The sequence below is a fragment of the Sturnus vulgaris genome, chromosome 6 (genome assembly GCF_052056855.1).
Source record: "Sturnus vulgaris isolate bStuVul1 chromosome 6, bStuVul1.hap1, whole genome shotgun sequence".
NCBI lineage: Eukaryota > Metazoa > Chordata > Aves > Passeriformes > Sturnidae > Sturnus > Sturnus vulgaris.
Window position 1 is genome coordinate 5306028 of NC_142248.1, and position 27534 is coordinate 5333561.

Sequence of the window (27534 nt, forward strand, 5' to 3'; positions counted from 1 at the left end):
TGATAATTCTTGTGGCATAATTACTATAGACTGTGCAGTAACGATCTCTGTTATATTGGAAAATAGATTGGAGTCAGAATCATTCTTTCTGACCTTGAAATTTATGAAGACAGCTGCATTGGCTCACACACAGGAGTTTTCTGTTGTTGAGTTTTGGTTTGGTTTTTTTTACTTTCATTTTCTTTTTTTTTTTTTTTTTACCTTTTTATATGTTTTTTTCTTTTTGTTTTTAACCTAAAAGAGTGAGTTCTGTTAGAATTCCTTGGGCTTCTCAAAGACAGACTAGTTACAAGATTCTCAGTCTTCAAGTCAGTACTGCAACAGGGCTACCTAGAAAATGACAGTTTATTAATATTAAATGTCAGTAAGATACCACAGACTGTGTGCCATAATTCATCTGCCCTGCAGACCTCTAAAAGTGATTTACACCTGTCACTGGTAAGCCAGACCTCCTTTTTACAGGGGGTTTTTAATCCCCATCACACTAGAGGCTTATTGACTAACATACCAGGGTTCTTGGAGTGGAAACTTGTTCACCCTTGTCCCCTGTATTTCTGTCTCATGGCTTCACTATGACAAGTGCTAAACCTGTCTGTCTTCAGGCACGTCTCAGGCCAATGGATTGTGTATTTGCTGTGTGGGTGGATATCAGAGATGAGAGGGTGAGAGAGGCTGTTCTGCAGGAGGGAACTGACAGGAAGTGTGAAAAGTGCCTCTTATGTGAAACATGCACTACATCTACAAAAACCACTCTTCTAGTATTTTTTTTTTTTTTTGGTGGGAATAGGTGAAGAGTTCTGATGTATATTCGGAACTTTGAATCTCAGAGATTCAGAACCAATGTCCATTACAAGTGTGAGTGAATGCAGAGGATTTCTTGTGACTTTCCCCCTCCTGTTGCTTTTTTCAGAAGACAGTGGTGGATGGTGATTACAGGCTGAGCATTGCTGTGTTTGGTAGTGCAGATGGAGCTCCTCCATTCAGCCTGTCACTGAATGTCATCAGTCTCTCTTCTGGCTCCTAAATGTTCATCTCTCTTCCCTGAAAGGCCTGCAGCAGACTGGAGAGATGCTGCCTGCTGGACACACAGTCCTGGTTAAATTCAGTGGCCCATCCTCAGCAGAACTGTGTTAAGGAACCTTTCTTGTCCCACCATCCAGGAGCTGCTCTGGCAGTCCCACTCCCACCCCCTGAGCTGTGGTAAACCCAGAACTGAGCTGGTAAGGAAACCTTTTCTCTGGGTGTGGGTGTGGGGTGTGCAGCAAGCCAAGAGGGGCAGCCATGGGGTCACTGAAGCCACCCACTGTGAAGGGACTTTGTTCCAGCAGTGACAGTCTGGAGTGGTGGGAGTGGGGCTGCCAGAGTGACTCCTCAATGGTCACACAGTTAAGTTTTCCTTAACAATTTCAGGGAAAAGGAGCTGCCAGCATGTAGTCATTCCCCTGTCAAAGAGTGTCCTGTAGTCTTTGAAAAGTCCTGTTCTTTGAAATCAAAGTAAATGCTGCAGTAAATGAGACCTGAGAGCATTTGCCATGAGCCTCCTCCTAGCTTATTGAAATGTATGAGTTGTGGCTTGTCAGGCAAACAAACAAAAAAGCCCATTTTCAAAAGCTTATTTCTTTGGCTTTACCCAGTGCTTAATCTAATCCACTGTTTGTCTGCATCAACATAGCTGTCTTCCTTTGCCTGGGGTTTACAGTGCAGAGAGGAAATTGTTCAAGATCTGAACCTCTCTCATCTTTTTTCTTTTTTTTTCCTGACTAATTGTCGTGGTTAGCTGGTTGACTCACAGAGCCCGTGATGCCTTCAGAGGGCAGCAGCAGCCTCTGCATTCCTCCTCTGGCTTGGCAGTGCTTACCAAGACTCAGCTCGGTGTGGAACAGAGAGTGAGGGTCCGTTCAGCAGCAGGCACTGCTGTTTGTAGGGGCTGTGGAGAAACCAGTGGAGCGTTTGAGGGAGTGACTCTTTGCTTTGCAGGTGTTTTCTTCCTACATTGCTTGTTTGAGATTGGAGGCTACCCCAGTAAGGGCAATGGGCTTTTGAGAGTCTTAGGGGAAAGCAAATTTGTCCCTGTGTCTGACCCTCCAAGCCAGCTGTCCCTGGGACAGTGGCACTGCTCACCTCTGTACCCACTGGGTGCTGTGGGGTCTGTGGCTCAGGTTGTACTGGGTGTTGCTGCAGAAAAGGCAGGTTTGGGAGGAGGAGGAGAGCAGAACCCACGGGCCAAGCCCTGGAAAGCCTTTCTTGCAGTGAGGGGTCCAAAACTGAACACAGGATTAGAGATGTGGCTCAAAGGAACTCTGAGTAAGTACAGTTCCATGGGAGAAAGGCCTACCCAGGCTTTTACCCTTTCTCATTTTGGGAAGGACACGTGATGGTGTTGGATGCACAGTTCTGACTCTGAAATCTGGGGACATTTGGTCTGGGATGTGGCAATTTTCGTTAGAATTTATTTTTCTTTATATAGATACATTATTATGTATTATACATGATCTACTTACAATATACATTTGTATATATTTATTTAATACAGTACATCAGTATAATACTACATTAATAATTTAAAACATGTCTTTTTATATATATAATATGCTTTTTTATTTGTGTATTGAGTTTGTTATCTTTATAATTACTTTATTTCTCTGAGACTATTACAAATGGACTGAGAATATACAGGAACCAGAAATAGGCAGAGGTTAAAATATGGCTCCTTTGCATTCACACATTGGTTTCTGCTGCTGTTTGAAAGCAGCCAAGCAACCAAGAAGTCCACTGTGGCTGTTCATCATTGTCCTGGGTGTTTGGTGGTCTGACCTCCCTTTTCCCAACACTAGTGACTTGCCTTTCAGGATAATTATGCTTCTACCCCTCTAAAGTCTAAATCCCTTCCATTCCCAGAGGATCCAGATCATGTACACACTTTACAGATCACCGAGATGAGATTAAAATATTCAGTCCCTGCATTTTATCTAGAAGGATGAGTACATGCACATGCCTGTATAAAGGACTTCTGGATGAAGAAACTCAAGTTCAGGGAGTTGTTTCTTGAAGGTGAATCACACTAGAGGCACTTGCTTAGGCAAGTCTAAACTCCACACAGTGAAGTTTATCACATCTGGGTGTGATACTGAAACTAGGAACACTTGTATGTGTCACATTTCCCTGGCAGCACCTTCGCTCCTTAACAGTCTCTTAACAAAGTCCAAGGTCATTCCTGGCTGAAACTATTCCTTTATTAAAGTCAGCAACAGAAACAAAGTTAAATCTTGGAGAGAAACAAGTCCATGCAGGCAGGAATACCAGAATGGAAATACAAATACTAACTCAGGCATACTGTTGTAGGATTTAATAGGCCAAACTCCTGGACTTCACAGCTTCACCTGACTCCTGCTGTGTGAGCAGGCAGAGACAGGAGCAGCTGCTGCTGAAGACAGAAAGAAAAACCAGCAAGTTACTAATACTGGTCTGTAGCAGGAGTCAGGACTCTGCACATCAGGTGAGACAAAGAAAGGTTTGTGTTACTGCCTTTTTTTTTTTCCTTCTTTCCCCCTGTGTGTCAATTATCAACTGAGTTTCTGTTTGAGAGGACTAAGAAACAGAAATCTCACATTTTTGGACTGTCACAGGGCTTCTAGGAAGCTATCTCTGCTGCTTCTAATCAGCTGAGAGAATGGAGGAGGGTTTTTTTTTTTTTTTTTTCAAAATTGTCAGTACCCAACTGCTAAAACACTGCTCTGTTTATGCCTTGTTCCCTTCACTGTTGAGTGGGAGTGTCCACTGTTTAGTGCACTGTCTCTGGACAAAAGCCACCAGAAAACACAGCCAGTGACTCCATTCTGCCCCAGGCCAACACTTGTCATTTCTGGCCAAGTCAAGTCAAACCTGCTGCTATCTCAGTGAGAAACTCTCAGCTGCAATCTTTAGGTCCAGGGGTAGACCAGGGCTTTTCCCTGCTTCATCAGAGGTGCAATAACCTTTCCCCCTGGCATTGCACAGCAGCTCCTGGAGGCAGCAAAGAGCTGGCTGCACCAAAGGAGCAGCATGGAATCTCTGAACTCGGGATCAGAGGTCACTCAGAGCACAAACCAAAGGGAAAAGCAATAATGTTCCTGTTGCAGAACCTCCTCCTCACACACAATTTCATGAAGTTTCCTATTCCATCGGAGAGGAAAACCCCCAGCCAAAATGCAACTTTCAGAGCTGTGAACTGCAAGTGGTTGTTTCAGTGGAGCAAACATGGTCAAAGAACATGATCACCAGAAGACCAGACAGTGAAGCAGGGCCCCAGCATTTGAGTGGAAAGATTATTTTCATGATACTATAGCTCAGTCTTTATTTGCTCTGCATTCAGCATGCACTAGCAAGGTAAATTATTTATTTAGTTGTTGTTTTCTTTTTTTTAAACAGAAATAATTGCCGTGTTTTAGAAGGGTTGAGAAGTGATGCCAACACTTCCACTTGGGACAAAACATCAGTGAGGAGAGACTCAAGATATGATCACTGCTTCAGAATCTTTCTGCTTCCGTGCAGACAAGAAGAAATGAAAAAAAATGACAGGAGAAACAAAGGCACTTCTGGCTGGGGGTTGGCTTTTTTTAATGCTGCTGCAAACTGGGAAGGACTGCAGAACTAGCATGAAGTCTTCACCCATTCTGAGCCCTGACAAGCTTAATATAACTTAAACATGTATTTATCAAGGTGGTTAGGATTAATTGTAAAAACCTAAAACCAGCAAAGGAAAAAGACCTGAAGGCCACAGCTCCTGACATTTGGTACTTCAAGGTCACCAGGACTATCAGGTCCTGTGGGGGTGGTGATGGCACAAGGGTTGACTCAGTCCAGTGTGCTCAAGCTCTCCCTTCCAGAGGGGACAAAGGCTCAGTGGTGGCAAATGATGAGGGTGAGACTGGTGCCAGGGAAGTGTTTCCTTTGGTAAGTTTTTGTGGTAGCATAAGAATTTCCTAGTTGAGTGGTGTGAGATTTTTGGGTTTTGTTTTTTTTTTTTTTTTTAATCCAAGATGAGTAACAGGCAGAATTCATCAGCCTTCTTACTCATTTCCTCCAGACAGGCCTTAGATTCCCTCCTCACTTTTTTTGGTCCATTAACCTCCCCTTATATTGCCTTGTATTTGCTGCATATGACAACACCACACTCGACCCTTTTCAGGGCTAATTCAGGAAGTTTTGTTGACTTCTGTAAATGCTGTCTTGGAGTACACTAAATAGTCTCAGCTCCTAAATGAGTGATAGCACAGAAGAGCTGAAGTTTAGCACAGTGTAGTAAGGAATGGCACAAGGAGTTTCTCTTTCCAGCCAGAACAGCTGGAGTGTTGGCCTCATGCTTTTTGGGGATGAGGAAGGTAGCAAAGCAACTGGTTTGGCACTAGTTAAGGATTTTAGCTAAAACAAATACATCATTGTAGTGACTTCACAAGAATAAACTGGTATTTGTTCAAGAAAATATCCAGAGTATCCTGGCCCATATTTGGTTCAGCTTTTTTTTTTTTTTTTCAGGAATGTACAGGTACATTTCCATTTGTATTTACACAGCTGTGAACATGCTCCTATATTGCTGCTCTTCTGCTTCTGTATGTGGACTTTCCATTCCTGGAGCAGCTGCAAATGCCAGTTTTTCCTGCTTAAAAAATGGTCATTATTACTCCATCTCATCAAAAGAAGATTTTAGTGCACTTAAAATACAGAACACTAAAAACGGATTAACACAACAGTTAACCAAAAGCTGAGCAAGCCTTCCTATGCATTACTCACGGAAGCTATTAGGACCAACCTGGCTGAAAGACAAAGTCACAATTAACTTGATATTAACAGCACATTACTGCCATACCTCTAACTTTACTCAGAACAATCTTAAGGTTTTGAATATCCCTTCCTGCAGATGCAATTAAAAACAGATCCAGGCTGAGATAAATTGGAGATTGCAATAAAGTACTTCTCCCTCTGGTTTCTGGTCTCAGTCTCCTGCAAAGTTTCAGCCCATAGTTGCTTTTATGACAAAGAAGCAAGCAGATGTGGCCAGAGAGGTGACAGTGTGCAGCTTTTTTGAGAGTTACATCTTCAATTAAAGGATGATTATGAGAACACTTCGTTTATTATCTATTACATGAGCTGTATCTTCTAGTAACGAATAAAACTATGAAAACACCCTTTATAAATGCTGGAAGGTTTTTATCTTGAAATATATTCTTTGCTTTCTTGGTGCTATATGATACCAGCCACCTCTGAAACCCACAAGACAAACTAGCACAACAGTCCTGTATCAGTTAATATTTTCGAATAGCCATATGAATAAAGATGCAACATGCAGTGCACAGTTTAATTAGTTTATTTTTAAAAGTTCTGTCAGAAACATAGCTGTGCATCAATTACAAAATATATTAAACTATCAGTTCATCCAAGGGAACAGGAGTACTTTCATTTTGTTCAAATGCACACCAATACAAACCTTTAACATTGATGCAGAACAATCTTTTGCATCCATCAATGTGTTTGGTCTGCTGCCATCTCTAAATAAGAATAGAAAGGTCACCCTGATTTCACTTCATTAGCAAGTTTAATCCCTTGATAGCAAACAACATAGCATGAGACTGCTTAAAAAACAACTCTATACATCTCACATTATCTGAGCTCCCACATATACATTACATACCAACATTTTTAGCAAAATAATTTTCCCTGCCCTGCAGGGGAAGACATTCAGAGGCAAAGAGATAACATGTTCATAATATATTATAATTGGAAAATTTGTGCCGTAGCAGCTTTGCAAATACACATACAAAGAGTCGGTGACTTAAAACATGTTAAAGACAACAGAAATTTGGAAGATAAAAGAAGCTAAGCCACTTCTTAAACCACCTTGAGTTCTTGTAATGCTGCAAAGCATTGAGTTACAAAACAAAACCCCATTGCTGAACAAGTTACACAGGACACGAGTTAATTAAAATATTTCTCTGATTTAGAGACAACGCTGCAGACCTTTCTCCTACCATTTAAATGGTTCTAGCAATTATACCTCAATCCACCACGGTAAAACAAGTTCTCAAAAGAAGAGATATGAAGAAAGGGGAAAGAGGAAAATGGAACAAGTACATGAATAAATATTTCCTTAACATTTATAACCTTTTTATGACAGTAAGATTTAACTGATACCTAGCAAATTAGCTCTAACAGTCTCTCATGTAGTACTCTGACATTACAGTAATTTGACATCACTCAGAGTTCTAGTTGGCAATATAAAAATACAAAACCAGTAGAATAGCAGCAATGAATAAAGCGTCCATATTACTGTGGCCAATACAGAATTATACATGCAGTAGCCTTCTATTCCCTATTGGCTTGTGCTATTGTACAATTTTAACCTGAATCATTTACACCCTGTCACCACAGGGAAATTTCCTCCTCTGAGGCAGAAGTACATCAGATCTAGCAGAAAAGGTTCAAAGCAAAAATTCCATTCAGAATGCAAACCTTCAAAAGCAAAGAAAGTGTTAATGCATTTAGTGGGTCTTCAGTATAAAAGATCCGAACAGAGAATAAGGACATTTTTCTCATTGCTAGGGTTGAGGAAGGACCTGAAGCAGGATGAAGCTCTCAAATGACAAGTGTTTTTTCTGACTGCCTCCTCCTCCCTCCCCTCCTGCTCCCCAAAAAATAAGAAGGGTAACAAAAGAGAATGGCGGTTTTTGAGCATCTTGAAAAAAAATGAATAGGTAACACAGCCCCAAAATGGAGAAGTCCTGTACAGTGCCTTCTGTGCAGAGTGGCTCTGTGCACTGCCATGGGTATCGACAGCTCTTGGTTAATGGCTCTACTGGGAATGCTCCAACTGAAGACACTCCAGAACAATTCACCTGATAGGAGGAGGCTATGCAATAGAAAATCTACTTTGGTTTCAAAGCTGAGGTCCTTTCCCTATTTTCAGTAACATATGCTCACCTGGCCCCTAATGACAGAGAATACACTGAAGTCACCAACAACTAACTGCATTTACCATTAGTCAGGAAGTTGATGTTTCAATAGTGACAATGCTCCATTGAACCCAGTCCCTCTTCCATCCAATAGGTTCTACCTGCAGCAGAAATTTTACTCATCTGGATATGATGAACAAAGTGGTAGGTTGGGTCCTGGATCTTTTACCTCTCATGCAGGCAGGCAGAGTCCCTCTCAAACCACTAAAGTATTTCTTTAGTCCTGTTTATATTAAGCCATGTGCCCTTTCCCCACTGGTATTGCTTTGATGAGGCCAAATAATTGGAACACTCTTCACTATCTCTTAAGCTGCAGTGTCTCCAGTCTTTAGGTTGTTTCACTAATACATATAAGCTCATGCATCGTTTAGTCCTTTCTTCAGTATCTGAACATGTACTTGGGTTATGGGGTTAACAAAACCTTTTCCTTACCTCCTTTTGAAGACAAGATTCAGAACTTTATCAGCACCATGAAAGTTAAAATTTTTAGCACCACTGAACTTGAACTGTTCAGCTTTGACTGGTCAAAATTAACATTTACATGGCATACAATCAGTCAGTACAGAAAACAATACACACAGCATTAGGAACCTCATGAATCTTTGACACAGTGAATCTAGTGTTTGATAAATGAGTGACTATGGCAGCCAGATTTTCTTCCTAAAAGCAAACAGGATTACAGTTTTTCCTCATGCTGCCGAATTAATAAGTTTTCCTTACCATCCAAATGGCTGAGTTGACCCAGCCCCTATTGTCTAAAGGGACAGGAAATACCCCCAGCAGCTGGATGCTGATATGGCCAGCTGCCCATGGAGAATTCACAGGGGATGACTTGGGTATGTCACCCACAACACCAAGAGATCACTTGAACAGATGCCAGTCACAAGTTCAGCTTTGGTACGAATTCGGGTTTCAAGAGCAGTAAAACAAATTCTGCATCACCCTCTCTGTTTAGTGCATCCCTTTGCTCATGTGTGCACTCACAACCTGGAACATGTCCAGCACTAGGAGATCCCACCAGCACAAAGGGGTTTCATTCAAATGCTAAACTTTTGTATCTCTTGGTGATTGTGGTTGACATTCTGGGCCTAGAGCACACACTTAGAGAAATATCTATCAAAATAAAGAGAATTAGGGAGGCACCTTCAGACCACATTACAAATATTTCTTCACTGAACTCAGCTCAGTCATTTAGCCTTCTCCACAACACTACCTCATATCTTTTGGAAATACCAACATCAACTCTGCATCAACATGCAACTTCCTGAAGGAGGAAAGGGCCAAAGCATACCTGAACCCTCGGTGACATGAACAAAGTCTTAACCCTAACTTCAAACTTCAAGAGACACATAGCCAATGCAAAATTCTAGATAAGTTAATACAGAAACCCTCTAAACTTTCCCAAGCTTTGAAAAAACAAATGAAAGAAATCCTTTATTAACAGTGCTCCTTCCTTGCAACAGCATCTATTCCAAGGCACTGAGGTGAAAAGACTTACTGGTCTATTTGACATGACTGAAGTTTTACCAATCTGAGATGCACAGGTTCTGCAATAGGATTTTCTTGCAGGCAGTTAAGTTTTGATTAACACTTCATTTAGTTAGCTTGCTACAGAAGTAGCTCATTTTAAGAGAGAACCTTACCAAATATTTAAACATACGAGCTCACGTAGAAAAAAACATACCAGCAACAACAAAGTTCCATTCAGGTGAAGATCAGTCCTTTACAAACACAGCCTTTGTGGGCAACGAAGCTCTTCTGTGATCTGAGTGGAAAGACAGGAGCGAGGCTCCGCTGCCGTGGTGAGGGCTGGCAGGTTACATGGCTCCATCTGTGCTGCGGGCCTGGAATCCTTCTCTGCGGACACTGTTCAAGTCCAGGCGTGTCAGGACCTCGCAGCGCACCAGCAGCGTGTCGTCCTTGATGAAGGCTCTCTGTTTCAAGCTCTGCAGGTGCATGAACGTCACGTAACCAAAACCTTTCGGATTGCGTTGGATCGTCGGTCTCTGGAAGGCCAGCAGCTCTGGCTTGGCTTCCATCACCTCTTCGTGGTTCTGCCTTTCTGGGCCTTCTGACTGATCCAAAATAGAAAGTCGGATGGTGCCTTGGAAAGGCCAGGGCAGGTGGCTGTCGTATTCCCCTTGCATAGTGTGGACAAACAGAGAGATAAAATTAGCACAGCGCTGAGCATTTGGTAACTGGATATGCAGGCGCAAGCACAGCTTGTAGCCAGGCCTCCCTGTATAGAAGCCAGGACTGTGCATCACTACAGGTCTCTCTTCTTCCTGGGCTTTCTGCAGTTCACTGAAGTTCTCAATCTTCCAGATATAAATACCGTTACATTGCTGTGCCTCCATTTCGGTAATCTTTCCCTCCAAATTGCGGATAGTACGTTTGAGTTCTGCCATGTGAGTGTTCTGAGTCTCCATTTTAGCAATGAGTTCCCTGATTTGGTGATCTTGCCTTACCAGACGACCTTCCAACTGCTGAATCGTTTCCTTGAAGTTTTCAACTTCTGGATTGCAGTCATATGCAGCGTGTGACACGTGTGAGAAGAGAGTAGGCTCAAAGGGTAGGCCGTTGATGAAGGGTACAGGGTTTGCAGCAGTAACACTGATATTCTGGAAACTCTGAGCCATCATCCTCATGTGAACCTGAGTGAACTCCTGCATATGTCGTGCCAGTTCATTCCTTTGCATCTAGGATTTAAGAGATATGGCATTAGGAACACATCAATCATCTGCAATCTCATTTTAAATGTGGCTCTGAAGAAAATCAAACAAGTAGTTGTTTTTGTTGTATGAGAAAAACTGCAGTGTGAATCAAGGACAAAGGTGTGACAAAGAGCACTTTACCAATGGAGAGCTCCACATTTAAGATCACTGTTAGGAAAAATGGAAAAAGAAGTTCAAATACCAGCGGGCAAATCACAGAATCATTTAGGTCGGAAAAGACCTTTAAGATCTTTGTGTCTTTGCCCTGGTGTTGATACAGCTGGGGTTCAACAAAAGCATAGATATGAGGTGATTTCAGCATAGAATTGTTAACCTGGGAACTTAAGACAGAACTGACATAAATGACTGCAATAGGAATCAGGTATGTGCATTATTGTTTTTGTTGGCTTGGGACTTCAGGATGTCCCAGACATATTCTTGTAAGAATATTTATCATTAATAATAGCATATTGTATAGTTGCATAATTCTATGTAATGATTAATAAGGGAATCTTTGATTGTATTTTTACAGAAGCTACAGCCTATCTCCAGGAAAGCAACAAAATTTAAATTCTCCAGAAAAGGCTGGGAACAACTTCTTACTAAAGGCCAAGACCCACACTTCAAATGGAGGCAATTTTTACTAAAAGACCTGAAGTATTTCAGTAGGAACATATTTCAAACTGTGAACCTGGAAGTAAAAGCAAGATATGAAGTAATGTGGAGTACTTTATACTGAAAACATTCTTGTCAAATATTCCAAGGGCAAGCACTGTGTATTCAGTATCACCTTCTTGTTAATGAGCATTCATAATAAAAAAATTCAGGTTTTGTAGGAGTGATAATTTCCCTATGAAAGCATCATTAATTATCGTGTACACTTTCAGTAACACTGTTCAACTCAAGACAAAGACATGGTGAAAGACTGTTCATGATAAATATATTTAGAATTTTTCTGTGTTCTAAATGAGCACTGTACTCCCTTCATTGATTTGCTAAAATGCTCCATAGCATCCAACGGTGTATGAAAACTAATGTGGAAATGAATGGGAAAGACCCATTTTTACCAAGAGGTATTAAAAAATTAGAAATAAAGAGTATCAAGATAAATAATTTTAGAATTTAATAAAATCTATTTTCTTCATGGAACTCTAGGAGTCATAAGCATATTTGGCCACAACTTTGGAAGAAATGCTACAAGCTACTTTGACATGAAAGCTAAAAAAACCTGAAATAATAAAAGCAAGGTCATCAAGCAAATTGTTCACACAACTTTTTATATTTGAAAAAGCAATTTTGAAATTAAATGTATCAACATGCACTGTTTCAGAATTAAGATACCTCAAAAAACCCACAACCACAAATCACTGAGGATTTTGGGCTGGTGAAGGAGACAAGAATAGGAAAACACATTACAAAAGCAACAGGCAAAATCATGCAGGAGGTCTGCAATTCAGAATGTACTGGTAAAAGGCTTACCTTTTCAGGACATCCAAAGGCACTGTAAAAACATGGCACTGGGGCAGTAGGACAATCATTGTCATAATGGTTAGGCATCTAAAACAAATCAGATTTGATATTACTTCTCTATCAAGAGTATTCTCTTATCCAAAAAGGATACAGCTGGATGGATTTTGAACAGGTACCTAAGTCAGATCAGTTTATATCTATGTAATTTCTTAAGGGAATATGGGAGTTTTGAACAAAAACGTTAGGTGATGATAAAAATTATATATCCCACTTGTATGTAGTGTAACAATTCGTTGACTTTGTTCTTATGTTAGGTCTCAGAAAGCATTCAGGTTTCCTTGCTAAAAGAAACATCTTTTGTTTCTTAGCCTATCCTCCAGCAGATCATGTTCAATTCCTTCCCTTCTGAAGGACTACTTGCACATACTTATTGTGTCTTTCTTTATTATCATCTTCCTCAAAAAGTTCAAGTTACTTCAATTTTTTCTGTGGTCCATATTTTCCAGATCCAGATCAGTCATCTCACTGCTCTGGATCCTCCCTATCCACCCCCCTCAAAAGCACAACAACTTCAGCTGATGCTTAGGAGCCCTAAACAGAGCAAAGGATAATTCAGTGTTTCACAGGCAGAATCCCTGTTTATACAACCCCAGGTGTTTGCCTTGTTTCAGTATCACAATGAAACACAAGGCTAATAAAGATCAGCTGTTATTAAGAATGTTTAATATTCTCTGTTCCCCACTTCTGCAGTTCATTTGTCTACCTAACAACAGACTTTTTCCTTTGTCATTACTAAGCTCAATCCTGTTTTTCAGAGTATTTGTGCCATTTTACAAGATCACTCTTTATTTTAATCTAGGCCATTAACATAGTTGCCATCTCAAATTAGACAAATTAATATTGATCATTTTCCTGCCAATGAAGTTAGTATTAAACAGAAAAAAAAATATTGGCTACTACAACAGTAATGGACAAGCAGAATTCCAGCCAGTATCCCAGTTTGACAGTGAATTTACTTATAGCTACTTTCCAAAACAAAAACTCTCCCTCTCTGCCCAAATCAAAGCCTCCTCTTGTAATGCCAGCCATAAGCACCGGCAGTTATTGGTATTTTTTCAACTCCATTCAAGATCAAAGGCATGCAGCATGGCCCCTGTCAAGAAGCAGTACAGATGAACAATGTGATGTGCAGCCAAAATCCTGCAGAGGCTTGCCAGACTGCAGCTACAAACTGGAGCAGCATTTCAGGGAGTATCACACCTGGGCTGGACGTTTTCAGAGAGGCAGGTAGTGATTTAGCAGGCAGTAGAAAAACTGTATCTCTGAGTTTAATTTTACATTAAAGAAGTGATGTAAATACAAAACATCTGACTTGGAATAAACAGAGAAAATGGGAGTCTCTTACCTGCTCTCTGATGAGAACTGTGTTGCAGTATTCGCAATATACATTGGCAAGTGGGCAGGTCTGGTCATGAAGCTTAAGGGATCAAACAGAAAAAAGAAAGGGAAAAGCATTAGTAAAGTTAATTATGCATTTAGCTGTATGCAACTGTGAAACAAAGACAATCCCTTCACCCTGAACAGTATGTCTTCTATTACTGTTTCTTCCTGGATTTATACAAGAGATTCATAAAGTTGCAGATATTTTATTTCCTAAAGCTCTTATGCTGGAAAGAAATCTGATTTTAACAGTAAATTTCTAAAATTCACGTTCAATTATACTGGAACTATATGAAAGCACTTTTTGTGTTTGCTTTTTATTTGTATTATTGGACTATATTAGGTGTGTTTGATTGACAATTCACAATATTAATATACAACGACATTTAATAGTCCTTGAGCTAAAACACATCCATATAGAGATAAAGAAATGGTAACAGCAAAAGGAAAGTACTATCCTCGGTATCACCCAAGTGAAAAATGCAGAGCCAGGAGAAGAATTCAGAAATCATCTTGGTCTTGTGTGGTAGCAGATATCCCCTAAAGATTTATCTCCTGATACATCCTCCCTCCCAGGCATAAAAACTGCACATGTAAATACTGCATTTTGTATTCTATGGGCAGTAGATACTGGCCTGTCTGATGGCAACATCAGAAATCAGCGGTTCTTACACCAGTCTACAAGTCTCCTCACACACATGGTTCCAAGTAAATTTATATGGAAGGACAATCTCTCCCTAGCTTTTGCCTGTTCCAGGCTCATGTCTTGAGTTTGTGGCTTCTCAGCTGTGCAGCTGCACAAAGAGCTCTTCCAGACCAAAACCATTCAGTTGTGGGGTTTTTTTGTTTGTTTTTAACTGCTGTTCCATTTCCAAGCAAAGCCATGTGAATGCAGGCTGACAAGCTGAGACTCCTGCTAAATACCTCTTTATCTTCATAGGCCATAGACGTGGCACAGTTTGGGCAACACACTTGACGCCTCGGACACTCTTGGGTCATGTGCTCTTTCAGATGGTTCTTTGGGAAGGCTCCTTGGCACTGTGGGCATTCCACAGTGGAAAAATCACACTGCAGCTGGTGGTCCTGCAGAAGGGCAGAAGAGGGATTTGACACTTCAACAAGAGCTTTCATCTCATCCATTTTCAAGATAAAGCAGGGTGAAAGACAAATGAATCACAATCTTTCCTTCATGCAAGGAAATCCTTATACATTTATGCTGACTACCAACAACAGCCTGTTACTGTCCCACTGCTAAGGTCAGGTTTCATATATTCAGAGCTTTAGGAAACCTCTCATAAAAATTTAGTTTTATATTTATTCTTTTAACTGCATCTATTATTTTCCAAAACAATTATTTCAACTTATATATGTAGCTACTTTGAGAGACTATTAAACTGACTTTAAGAAATTTGTGTGAAGCATAGACATAGCTAATCAAAAGACAAACATGAATGATCCTCAGCAGAAAGCTGCATTAGTACAATTGTCATTCACTGTGATATTCACTTGAGAATCACCTAACTACAATTAAATACTCATTAAAAACTAATATGTGTAGCTACAGTCTTTAAAAAAAATGCAGAGTCAGCACAAATGAGTACCAGGTATGACCATGTATTTGAGTTATTCTGAATCTTTATTCATCCATGAAAACAAGGTTCTGTATTTTCAAAACTATTTCTCACCTCTAAGTGCCTGAGCTCCATCTTCATGCTGCAGCCCTTGTTGGGACACTTGACCGTTAATGAAAGGATTTCCCGTTTGGCAAAATTGTCAGGAAAAAGTTGATTTTCAAGCAGAATTTCGTTGTCTACAGGACATTTGTGACCTGCATCTCTACAATGCAGAAAAGCAAGGAAAAATATTCCAATATTACCAAGAGATTTCCAAGCACTTAATTTAAAATATTTTTACAACAGCAAGACATTAGTGGTCAAATAATAACACAGTAAGAACATCTTTGAAAACAATAGTATTTATGTGGCAACGACCAGAAAATATGAAATGTATTTCAGAAAAATGGAAAACACACAGTTTCACTGGAGGTGGCATGACTGGGGTTGCAGCACTTTTCAAACTCAAACACATTTTATTTGTACAAATGCCACATTAAGTACTCTGGAAACAAACTTGAGGAATACGTAAAGACACTAAGAACTTACAGTCCTTTTTCTGTAAGTACTTCACATAGCTCAAACATCAAAGAATATTCCACATAGTACTTCAAAACAATTCAAAACTTAAACTTTCTTAACCTCCTCTCATTTCTTTCTCATAAACAGTCAGGGTGATCACAGCTAAGAGAAAACGCAAAATTGTATTTTTTTCCAGATTGACTTCATCTGTTTGGCATTACATTACACACTGCTCAGTTTGCTGGCTTTGTTTTACAACCATTTGATCAGTTGGTCATCCTTCAATTTCATTATACAGCAAACAGGGTGAAAATCTCCAGACACAAAAATTAATAGTAACTATGAAAATTACACTGGATTTGGAACCAGGTGTTGCATCTGAGGCCATTTTAACAGCAAACAGACTGGAAGTCAGTGCTGACTGATGAAAGTTTGGAATCTGATGGAACAGGATGCATGCAACCTGCACAAGGTAACTAACAGCCTGTTCCAGTTCATCAGGTTCTGTCTACCTGCATGCATATACAAAAAACACTAGAAAGGGAGTAAAAAAGGGGATCACCTCCATCAAATTTTCCAGTACCAGCTCATTCTGAAAGGCCAACATATCGATTCACAATTAAGTAATGCAGTTAAAGAGGCATGAGGGATCAAAGCTCCTGAGTGCTAATGGAAACAGCAATAAAATGGAAAAATACATGGGGTGGAAAAATGTCAGAGAGCGCTTGTGGTGCAAGGATCAAAGGCCAGATCATTGTCACTGCCTGCAAGCACGAGGGGAAGTAGGACCTAGTGGGCTGTGGAGACTGGGAAGGAATTTATGCTCTTTGTTGGAAAAGGAAATAATTGCTCAGCAACTCCATCAGCAACGCTGCTAAGAGGAAATGGAGGTAAAGCTGCCACTTCAAAGAGGCAATGAACTTCCTTTCACAGGTTTTGCTTGCAGAGCAAGCTCACCACATGCCTGAGAATCGTGCTCCTAAACAAGTGGAAGAAAGAAAACGCCTAGCTTGCCTTGTTTCAGAGCTCCCCGAGCTACAACCAGTGTGATCTTTGTCAGAAGCCAGAAATGCTCCCTCACTTCACAACCTACAGGAAATCAGTTTTCACAGGTATAACTTGGTTATAAACACTCTGTTTAGTGGAGTATAAAGACAGCTCAATAGGCCTGCTGGTAAGACAGCAGCTTCATGTCTACAAAGAAAAGCTAATCATGAATAAGAGCAGCCAACAGCAGATTAATGTGAAATAATTATTACCAAATCCCCAGTTTAAATAATTAGCAAATAAAGAACAAAATAAGAATGACATGCAATTTTCCAAAGTAGAAAAGTGTAGTAAGGAAAAACCAGTAACTCATTGTAGGATATTAAACAGGCTTCAAATGCTATTTACAAGGATCAGAATTGTGTGCTAAGAACCATCTACAAAGGTGTTGCTATACATTTCCTGTGACAGAATTGAGTTTATGCACCTCACTTCTAACTTACATTACAGTGAAGACTTTCCTATGCTGAATTGTTTATCACATTGCACTCTGCCACTCACAACAGTACCTGTGAAACAATGGTCATCTGCTACTAGTGCAGTGAATATTCCTGTAATTTCCCCTGAGATTAAAATACAGGTATCAAGAGTAAAGCCAGAATAATTTTGAAAGAAAAGACTGCTCTATGATTTTAACAAGTGAGCAGTTTAGCCAAGAAGCTGAGACAGCTGGCAGAGAATTTAAGTGCATCCATGCCAGCTGCTGGATGAACTGCCAGCACCCGAAGATTTCCCTGCTGCCCCTTCTTACCTCACAACTCTGCTTTTCCAATAAACAGAAGACTGGAGTGAAATTGAATTAGCTACTGCACCTGAAGTTAGTTCTTCTAAAATTTCCAGTAAGGTATTTCGTTGACAAGTAACCTTCATAAACTCATTTGTAGTTACTTAGGTAGATAAGCCTCTCTCCTTCCATGACTTACAGCACTTCCAAGCACGTCAGACAGCTTTATTTGAAAGCTGCCAAGACTTTCTGGGAGGCAAACATTTACTGTGATCAAATATCATCTAATCATGTCCTTCACACTGTAAGATCGAAGAGTGTAGTTTTAAAAGGTTTTCCAATTTTTTTCTAGTTGCAGCCACAACTTCTTCAACACAAACAACTACAATTGTTTGTTTAAGTCACAAGAAGAAATAAGTCAAAAAATGCTTGTCCATCCTTCATAATTTCAAATCCTTAATCTCTGTGTTTACTTAAGACAGTGGTGAAATGAGGAATAAAGAGAAGCATTTTTTCTTGATCAAATGAAGGCTGTGACAATCACTTAGTGAAAAAATAAACAGTACTTAGAGAATGTAAAATACCACCTTCCATTTTCATTTTAGCTCTGAAGAAGCTTCTCAATACCTCAATCAATCTGGTACTGTAGACAGTACATACTGCAAATCGATACTGTACTGTAGACACTACATAATCTAAATCAATAGCTTGATCCATGGATGCCAATTACACATGCAGTTCAGCTCTTCAGGGATTCAGAGAGGTCTGGCACTTCAAGCTGTCCCTCCTGCTTTCACAAGCATTCACTCAAACTGTCCTCCAAAGACAGAGTTCAGTGGGGAATGAGGGAAAACTTTTACTAGCAATGAAACAGCTGAAATATTACACTGATGATCTACAGTCTCAAAAGAAAAAAATGCTTTCCACCTTGTTTAGAATTCACTAAAACAGTCATCACCATTCACAGAAATGATGTAAAATAGAGAAAGGGTATAAAAGAAGCAGAAACTTCTGGTCATGGTTCTTTCCATGGAGAAATTCTTCCTGGGAATTTATGTAGCTGAATAATTACAGAGAAGCCCACAAAACACTGTATTCAGAGAACATAACTGCTGGCATACTATTCATTTAGTGAGCTACAAATGATGGATAGGGAAGAAAAAGAAACTGAATAGAACTATGGACAAATGGTATGAAAAATCAATCAAAAAGCGCTGTCCATTTTGCGTGCTATAAAATAAAAAAAAAACCAGTAACATTGAAGACAGTTTAATGATCTTTACACAAAAGTGTGCAAAGTAAGGTTGAAAATGAGCCAATTCTACATATGATTCACAAAGAATTGAATATATAAATTCCTACCAAAGTGACATTTGAGCTAAGTGAGCAAGTGCTGAGAAAAAAACTTGGCTTATGCTGTAAAGGAAAAAATCCTACAGCATAATATCTATCATTGTAATCCAATACTCACTCACAGGTGTGGGGACATTGATGACTTCATTCCAGGTTTAAGGCAAGTGCCCTCTACAAGGTATTCTCTGCCCTTTCTTGCTCTTTCAATAATCTGTTTTTAGAAGCCCAGCATGCTCTTGCCTTTGTATCTTATTCCCAGTCCCTCATATGCCACCTGATTTCCTCTCTCAATGCTATTCCCTCATCACATTCTCTCTTCCAGCTCAAGAAGGAAGCAGCTAATTTCAAGTGAAGAACTGAAAGCATGAATTGCTTTATCTGCACCAAGAAATCAGGTTGCCTGTAGTTTCCTGTAGTTATCAAGAGAAACAGTCATAGGCAAAAGGTAATTTTCTAATCCTGAGCTGGAAGTGGAATTTATTTGGAGGATTTGTCTATATTTCTTTTTTAAATTATTATTTGAAGTTTAATCATTTTTTTAGATTCACAACCCAGGGAAATTTGGAAAAACGGCAAACTATCTAAAGCTCATAAAACTTCCAAACTTGTGACATTTTGGCACCTTTAATGAATAATAAATATCCAGGCTTCTGTCAGCACTCACTGCAATGCACCTTGGGCATCTCTATTCAGTTTAGATTGACCTTCAACCGCTCTGGTTCGTGAATGTCAAGTTTCCACTTCTTCCCCAAGTTTACCTTATAGACTTGACGATGCAGCCTTTGCAGAAACGGTGGCCGCACGGCGTCTGCACCGCCTCTCGGAGAGCCATCAAGCAGATGGGACACTCGTACTTGCTCTCGAGGGGCGGGTCGAACTCCACGTCGTATCCCTGCGTGTCGTGGCCGAAGGAGCTGCCCGAGGCGGTGGCGCTGCCCGGGCCGGCGCTGTCCTCCTTGGGCGCGCCGCTGCAGGCGCTGGCCATGGCGGCGCAGCAGCCGCTCTCGGCCCGGCCTCCGCAGCTGCTGCCGCTGTGCACCAAGCTCATGGCACCTCGCGGAGGGCACTGCCGCAGCGCAAAAACACACACCCGTTAGCTTACATGCACCTCTACACATTCCCTCCCAGGAAAGAGCCCAAATCGCACGTTTTGTTTTGTCCCCGTTATCTTCTTTGGCTTATCTTGCGATACGCAGGAAAGGACACTGCATCCTGTCAGCAGAGCTCAAACACACCCCGCCCTTACCTCTTTCATATGGCCATCTGATTTCTGTAAAAAGAGGAATCCTCTTTGTCCTTGCTATGTCTGCTGACGATGTTTCTTTACCCCTTCCATATCATTTACTTCTAAGACATTCAAACATTTTGTGTGGAAAAAACGCTGTACAGAATCAAGTTGTCTTGGAGGACAACAGCTCAATTCCTTGTCTTCCTTGCAGTGTATATATGTTATTTAGCATTCTCTGAATTAAGCAATTCACAATGCAGATTTCAAATCAACTCAGCTGCAGGACCACAAATAAAATAGAAGTCAAAATACCTAAACTAAGCAGCTGATATGCTGTAATGAAATTCAAATATACAGCACTGCTGATAACATTTTAGAACTGCCAATAGGACTTCAAATGGAGTAAGAAGCTATACATGAGATAAGGATAATAATTCCACAGCTCAAAAGCTATCCACAAATTACTCAAAGAGCTCTTGCTCTCCTTTCCCTCTCCCAGGCTAGCTGGCAGGGAGGACAAGGGACATGATTGTAAGAACAGAAGATAAAAGTCGCCTTTCCCTGTAGAGTGGTGGATGGCATACTAAAGCCTGCTTTTACAACACTCCTCCAAAGCTGGGTGGACTCATAGACATGAAATCAAAAAGTGTGGTATCCCTAAATAGATTGCTAGTGTTCCTACACAGAATGAGAGAACCTAAAAAAAAGGCCTTAACAACAAATACAAATTCTAAAGACCAAGAAACCTTCCTCTCCCCTGATTTTTTTTAATGGTTATAATCATTTTCTTAGAATGCTACTGTGGTTAGTTTTCTATAAATGACATTTCTCTGAAAAACAGAGATTATCACCAGCTGCAAGGCAGTATGAGTAGTCTGAGGGTTATGGAGCCAGGCATGCAAAACAAGCCAAATAAGCCCAGATTTTATAATCTTTTGCACAGCAGTATAGGCAAAAGTCTCTTGCAGTGTTCACCTAATGAATTCACTGTAATACCATTATGTCATCTAAAATATATTAGGGATGGAAATCCAATCAAGAGACAAATTTTAAGAACTGTTTATCTGCATCACTACTGCAGATGCTGGAGGCAGCAGAATGAATAGGATTACCATGAATTTACAAACCTGAAAATTTTCTTGCCTATCAAAATTTGCGTATCACAACTCATTTTTACAAAATGTTCATGGGCAGGAGGAGGACATACAGGTAGTTTTTATTTGGGTACTTACTTTATACCACCTTGAGATTACATCGACAGAAATACTAATCACACAAGGCCTCAACTAGCATTTATGGGATATAAATTTTGAACACATGAAAAATCACAGAAATGTGCTTTAGGCCATGTACATGATAAACAACTGGAAATACTCCCCAGATAACACACTATGAGCTATTTTTTTCCAGCTATCCAGACCAAAAGAAAGAGGCAGATCTAAAGAAAAACAAAGTTGCCATATTTTAGTTATAGTTAGAATAATCTAACCAAAACACTTATTCTGTTGTATAAATATATGACTTTCCATCTTGTTGGGGTATGCAGGGGTATGAGAAGTATCTGAAGAGCAGCATTCTTGACATTTCCAAAATACCATTAAGGTACAGAGCCTCAAAGCACAGGCTGACAGTTCGGAGTTGTACTGAACCAGCCAGCAGTGCTCACCTTCTGCAGAAATAACTCTAGAGCAGAGCTGTCTGGAACTGCACCCAAAGAGTGCTGAGCACTCCAACTCCTGTTTTCCACCCCAAGGTATTGTCCCTGGACACTGTCCATACAACAGGCTTTATAACTGAGGCTCCTAACCACAACAGCAATACCAACTGAACACCAAGCATGCTCTCAGCAGCTGCTCCAGCCATAGTCCAGGCATGACCACTTTAATCCTACAAAGGCACCAGCTCTGCCAGTGACTTAGAGTGCATGCAGAGGAATCAATGCTTAAAAAGATGCTCTCTGACAGAGATTTTTTGTTTTTAGCCTGCCATCAGTAGATCTGTTCTCTGTGAAGAAGAAACCCAGCTTGTTTCCACTGTTAAACTAACATAAATTATTTAACAACTGCTGCAGAGGATGATCATGGGCTACACTTCATGAAAAATCACAGGAACTAAATTGGGTCAATGGAGTGGGAATGTTGGTATGCAGGATATTAGAATTAGTGCTAGGCCAGTCTAGGACTGAAAAATTCACATTACTCTAAGCCACAGGGGTATATTTCGTGAGACTAAGAAAGGGAAGAGGAACATAGGTCCCTTTAGCAATGTCACAAAGGAATTCAGGAAGTCACAAGAAGAAATATATAACAGCTTTGCTCAAATTCAGCTGTCACATTAATTGCAAAGTGTGTGACTTGTCTCTTGAGCTATTCCTAGGAAAAAAAATCCCATAGTATATGAAAATTATGTTCTTATAAAGAAGAAACCAGGACCTGACTTGGTATAATCTCACTAGCTGAACACTTTGTAGATTTAAGTGCTATGCAAGCAGTGTCTCTTTGGCCATTTGAATTGTTTCTACAGATATAGCAGGTATGTATATTCAGTTTACAGAAACAAAACTCCCATACAGAGTCAGTTTAATGAATGAGTCACTGCAATCAGTTGACATCCTAGTATGACCAAAAAGCCCCATTATTCAGTGATATACTCCACTCCTACATGGAGCTTTTTATCTGCATATGACCAAGTGGTTCACAAAAAAAGAAGTGCAAGTCTCTTTTTAAGTTGGGAAATTCAGGTACAAAGAGGCAACTTAAGGTGATTAAGAGCCGGATTTTAAACTTTGTTCACATTTTATCTAAGACAGGATTCCTCCTACTACTCTTATCCATTTCATCTTATCTGTGAGCAAAATCCTCCTTCCTCCACACATATTTTAGGTGTGGGGCAAGGCACAATTTTCCAAATCAAAATCCACACTGCTGTTACTCAAACAATTAACCAAGGCCTTATTACTCCACCATAGCTTAAACTAATTTCTCTCTATGTTGTAACTCCTGTACTAGGAATTAGATCTGTTTCTTGTGGAAGTTACTTTATCCTCCAAGAGTAGAACACAGGTTTCATCTTTTTGGACAGAGCAGTGCTAGGAAAAAATCAGCTACAGAAAAGTGTACTTTGAATGGTAATTATAGGTCTTTTCCCCAGTGAAGGTAGAGCAGACAACCTGTGAGCTTACTGTAGCAGTTTTTCACCTTCCTCTCCTGGGGAATTAAAAAAATGCTTAGGTTGGAAAAGGATGGATTTTAACTCCCAAACGATGATATATACCAAAATTCAAATCAAGCTGCTATCCTTTCTTTTTGATTATGAAACAGGTTTCCAGTGAAATAAAAACTAAGATCTCCTAAAAACCACATTAGTTTTTCTCCTTATTTAGAATAGTTGCTATTCTTCATTCCTCTGTGCTGAACAAAACTGAGTCAAATGCAAGTACAATATCCGAATACTAATTTATAATACCTTGTGTACACCACAGCCTTGAGAACTTATCCTTTTTTAAACAGGGTAATAATACAATAAACACTTTTCTAGACTGCTCTCTCTACCTTTTTTGTTTCCACAACATCCAGCTTCCAGATTCAGGAAGAACTGTAAATAAACTGGATCATTACATAGTAATTCCTGCTTTTGCTAGCATGAGGTTTCTAAGGCAGAGAAAGTCTTCAACTACATTTGGTAATGTACCTGAAATGCTCTTTTCTAGAGCTGGGAAGTGCTGCCAGACCTGCTGACTCTGGAGATAATGGGCTTTAGCCTGGGCACAGAGGTATCCAGGCCTTGGGCTGGCAAAGATTGATTTCACTCTCCAAGGCAACAGCGGTGTTGTTTGCCAGCAGAAAGGAAGGTGCTTTCCATGCCAAAGGGTCATGGACAGAACTTGTTGGATCAATACCTGTGCTGCAGAAGTCTGGGAATGCCCTAAGGACGAAACTTTCAGGCCCCATAAAGGACAGTTAAAAGATAGAAAAGGAGTCGCCAACCCACTCTTTCAACTTTAAACCATAATGACACCTTTCTTCACTAAGTAACCTGTGCTCTGTTGCTATTTACATTGCTACATTACAAAGTGATTAGGCTGATGTGAGATAGCACAGTCAGACCAGAAGAGCAAACTCCTGCAAGAATAATGTACCTTATGATCGACAAAAACTACTTCAAAACAGAAATTAAACTGCCCATGTATTAAATTAATGCATGCAACAAAACTCTGATTTTTTCAACTCCCATAGTGTAATCAAGTTTAGGTAGATTTCTATAGATTTTCAAGTACCAAACTCCTCTAAATAAAAAAAATATAAAAATCACTGGTATCAGATATCTTCAAATTATCTTCAGATTGCCTGTAAAATCCCACTATCATTAAGAGTATTAGGAAGGAAGTAAAAGTAGGCATTGTATACTATTTACATTGATTTTCAAGCATTTGGCAAACTTAAGGAATAGGGTGCAGAGAAGTGTCAGTTGTTATAAGAGAAAATTTTTATTATAAATCAGGAAGTACTTAATACAATTAATTTCCACATGACATTTCCTGGAAAATTGACACTGACTGCCCATATAAATAAGGCATCAATACAGAAGACTATTCCAAATCCTTTTACTTACTCAAAGTTCACAAATGTAATTAATTTCCTTGCATCCTGGCCAGCACACACCCAGCAGGGGAAATGCTTTTAGCACTGCATCAACAGAAAAACTGGTCAAACTTTTTCTCTTTTCTTCCTCTGCTATGTATATGTGTGTATAGATTTCTGGGTCATGAGACTGACAGACCAGTGGAGTGACTTTGGATAATCTGTTTATGGAGAAATACTTGCAACACTTATTCCCAGGCACTTTAATCAATGGTCTACTGATAAGCACCATGTGTCTCCACTATGAGGTTTGTAGATATCATCACTCATCCAGGCAGAACACATGAAATTATGCTAATACCTTTTAATTAATACCTATAAAACTTTCATTTCAAAGCTATCAGATGGCTAGACAAGCCAAAGCAATAGGAGATTCAGACAGAACTTGTAACTGCAAAAAACTAAATTGTCCTTTATTGTAAAAGTCTGGAGGCATGTTGCTCATATTGTCAAGATAGAAACTTTCTTTTTTTCTAATAGCAGTAACCTTTAAGACATCCAAGTCTTCTGAATAACCACCATACTCACACCATTTTTAACATATGAACCTAAAGACATGAAAGAAGAATTTTTGTTTGAGGCAAACACAACATTCAGAGCTCATTAGACTATCAAGAGGTCCTGACAAGAGCAGAGCAGCCCTTGGGGGTTTTCTGAAGCTTTCCAGGTGATTTCTCTTTATTTGTAAAGAATGCTGTCAGGCTTTAATCACCTTAGTATTTTCATGCTTGAATGTTACTTAGGAGATTAGATGATGGCACACTCACAGTTACATTCATATTTTATCCTATTTAAGTATGTCAGAACAAATTTAATTTTAGTGAGCAATGGAAGCATTCTATACTATATTTAAGACCAAGATATTCTATGGGTTTTTCCATAACCAGAAAACAAACCTAAGCCAAAATTCCCTGAAACTTTCTTCAGTTTATTAACTTTTAGACAGAATTTACTGGGAACTGTAAACAGAATAGCAAATGCAAAGAAAGCACTGGTAGTGAGAAGAACAGAATTATTTAACTCTTTACTTTGGCAGTGACTCTGGCTTCTGTCCTCCCTTTGCACACTGAGAGCATACTGAGATATGCATTAAGCAGATCTACAGAGAATGTAAGATGCTGCCCAAGTGGGGACAAATTAAACACCCAAAAAGCACTTCAAAAACAGTCAGGGAGAGGTATGACTGTGAACAAATGTGATTTCTGCAAGGCACAGTCTCCAGGCTACATTTAATTACCATCCATCTCTACAGGAATGAGGCTCATATATGGCACTAGTAAAATGATCTGAGACCCTGGGAAAGCAAACAGTGAATTAAACACACATTCTGAAACAATTAAAACATTTCTCCTTTTCACTCCACCTTACATTTACTTCTGTTTTCTTTTTGACACACTTTATATATGCAATATTTTATGGCCAGTTTTCACAGTCTAGATCTAAAACTTTTTTTTTTAACCTGTGCTTAGCTAATTTGTGCTACTGAGACACAAAAGTTGTTCTTCTTGACATAGTAAACTCATGGAAGTTCAATGGGTGAGAATGTATGTTCACCTCAGGTATTTTTTCATGCTGAAGTTTTATCAGCATAGGTACCTATTGTGTGTCTTGTCTTTCTAAATACAGTAGCAGTTTTCTAAGAAAACAGTACTGCAGTGTTGCAAGACTACAAAATTTTAAAAGCCATTTATGTCTTGACAAGTTCTCATTCAACAGAGTCTGACAGAGTTCCATGAATCTTCCTCGCTGGGAAAAGCTGAAAATAATGTGGAATATGCAGAAGAATCATGCTCAGAATGATGCCAAGAAAATAATCCAACTGCTTTTATCAGCATACTTCTGTGACTTTTTTTCCCTCCTTCTACTAGAACGACAAATTTTATGGCCTTTTCATTCTACAGGAAGACAAAGCAGTTTGCTCACAAGTCTTTTAACAGTTGGTAAACACAGCTCAAAATTCACCTGAAGCTTCAAATCAATACTTTATTAATCACTCACGGTGGTATCTAAGACACCACAAAATCCACAGAGCAGAGGGGTAGCGCTGTGGAACGTGTCAGAGGCAAACATGGGGGAATACTTTCGGCAAGCTTTAACGACTAGGTCTAAGGGATATAATTAGAACATTTTCCTCCCACCTACAGCTGAGATTTCCGTTTAAGTACGAAAGACTCAGAGTGACCTATCTGAGCCCGACGAAATTGATGGAAATTACTACTGAATTCGTAATTTATTGCTCGTGTTAATAAAGTTACTGCAAATATTAAATACTGCCCGTCTCTACTAGAAAGTAAGAGCTGTCGCGTTTAGAAACAGTAACCTATGCTGCAAATTACCCTTTAACGCGTTCCCCAAGAATTTACTGAGTGTCTCTACTTCACAGTGGGAAAACAGAGCCCAGGTTCAGCTGATGCGTTCGAGACAAGCGGGAGCACAGCCCGAGATGGCACCGCCGGGGCAGAGGCAGGACAGAGTCACTCCTGACACGGTCACTCCGGCCAGAATCACTCTGGACACGGTCACTCTGGACACGGTCACTCTGGACACGGTCACTCTGGACACGGCCACTCCGGCCAGGTTCCCGACTGCCGGGCAGCACGGCCGGGCTCAGCCCCGCGGTTTCAATTCCGGAGCAGCGCAGGCCGGCGATCCCCAGCCCCAGCAGCGCCCTGCCCCAGCGCAGCCCCCCCTCCCCGGCACCGCCGGCCCGGCCCGGCCGTGCTCGGCCGAGCGCCGAGCTCGGTGGAAGGGCCCGAAGGGCTCCGCCGGGCCGGGCAGGCGGCGGCTCCGCTCCCCAG

The 27534-nt window shown here is 40.2% G+C and overlaps 1 protein-coding gene across 1 annotated transcript; it reads right to left on the reverse strand.

Annotated features, from left to right (window-relative positions):
* Nucleotides 1-6327: 6327 nt before the first annotated feature.
* On the reverse strand, nucleotides 6328-27292 carry TRAF6 (TNF receptor associated factor 6). Its single transcript, XM_088166791.1, has 6 exons — nucleotides 19627-27292; nucleotides 15295-15445; nucleotides 14534-14692; nucleotides 13575-13646; nucleotides 12179-12256; nucleotides 6328-10684 (listed from the first exon to the last, which is right to left on the reverse strand). Exons 1-6 carry the CDS (start codon nucleotides 19914-19916, stop codon nucleotides 9803-9805), a joined length of 1632 nt encoding a protein of 543 aa, XP_088022917.1. The 5' UTR covers nucleotides 19917-27292; the 3' UTR covers nucleotides 6328-9802.
* Between the last annotated feature and the right edge of the window lie 242 nt (nucleotides 27293-27534).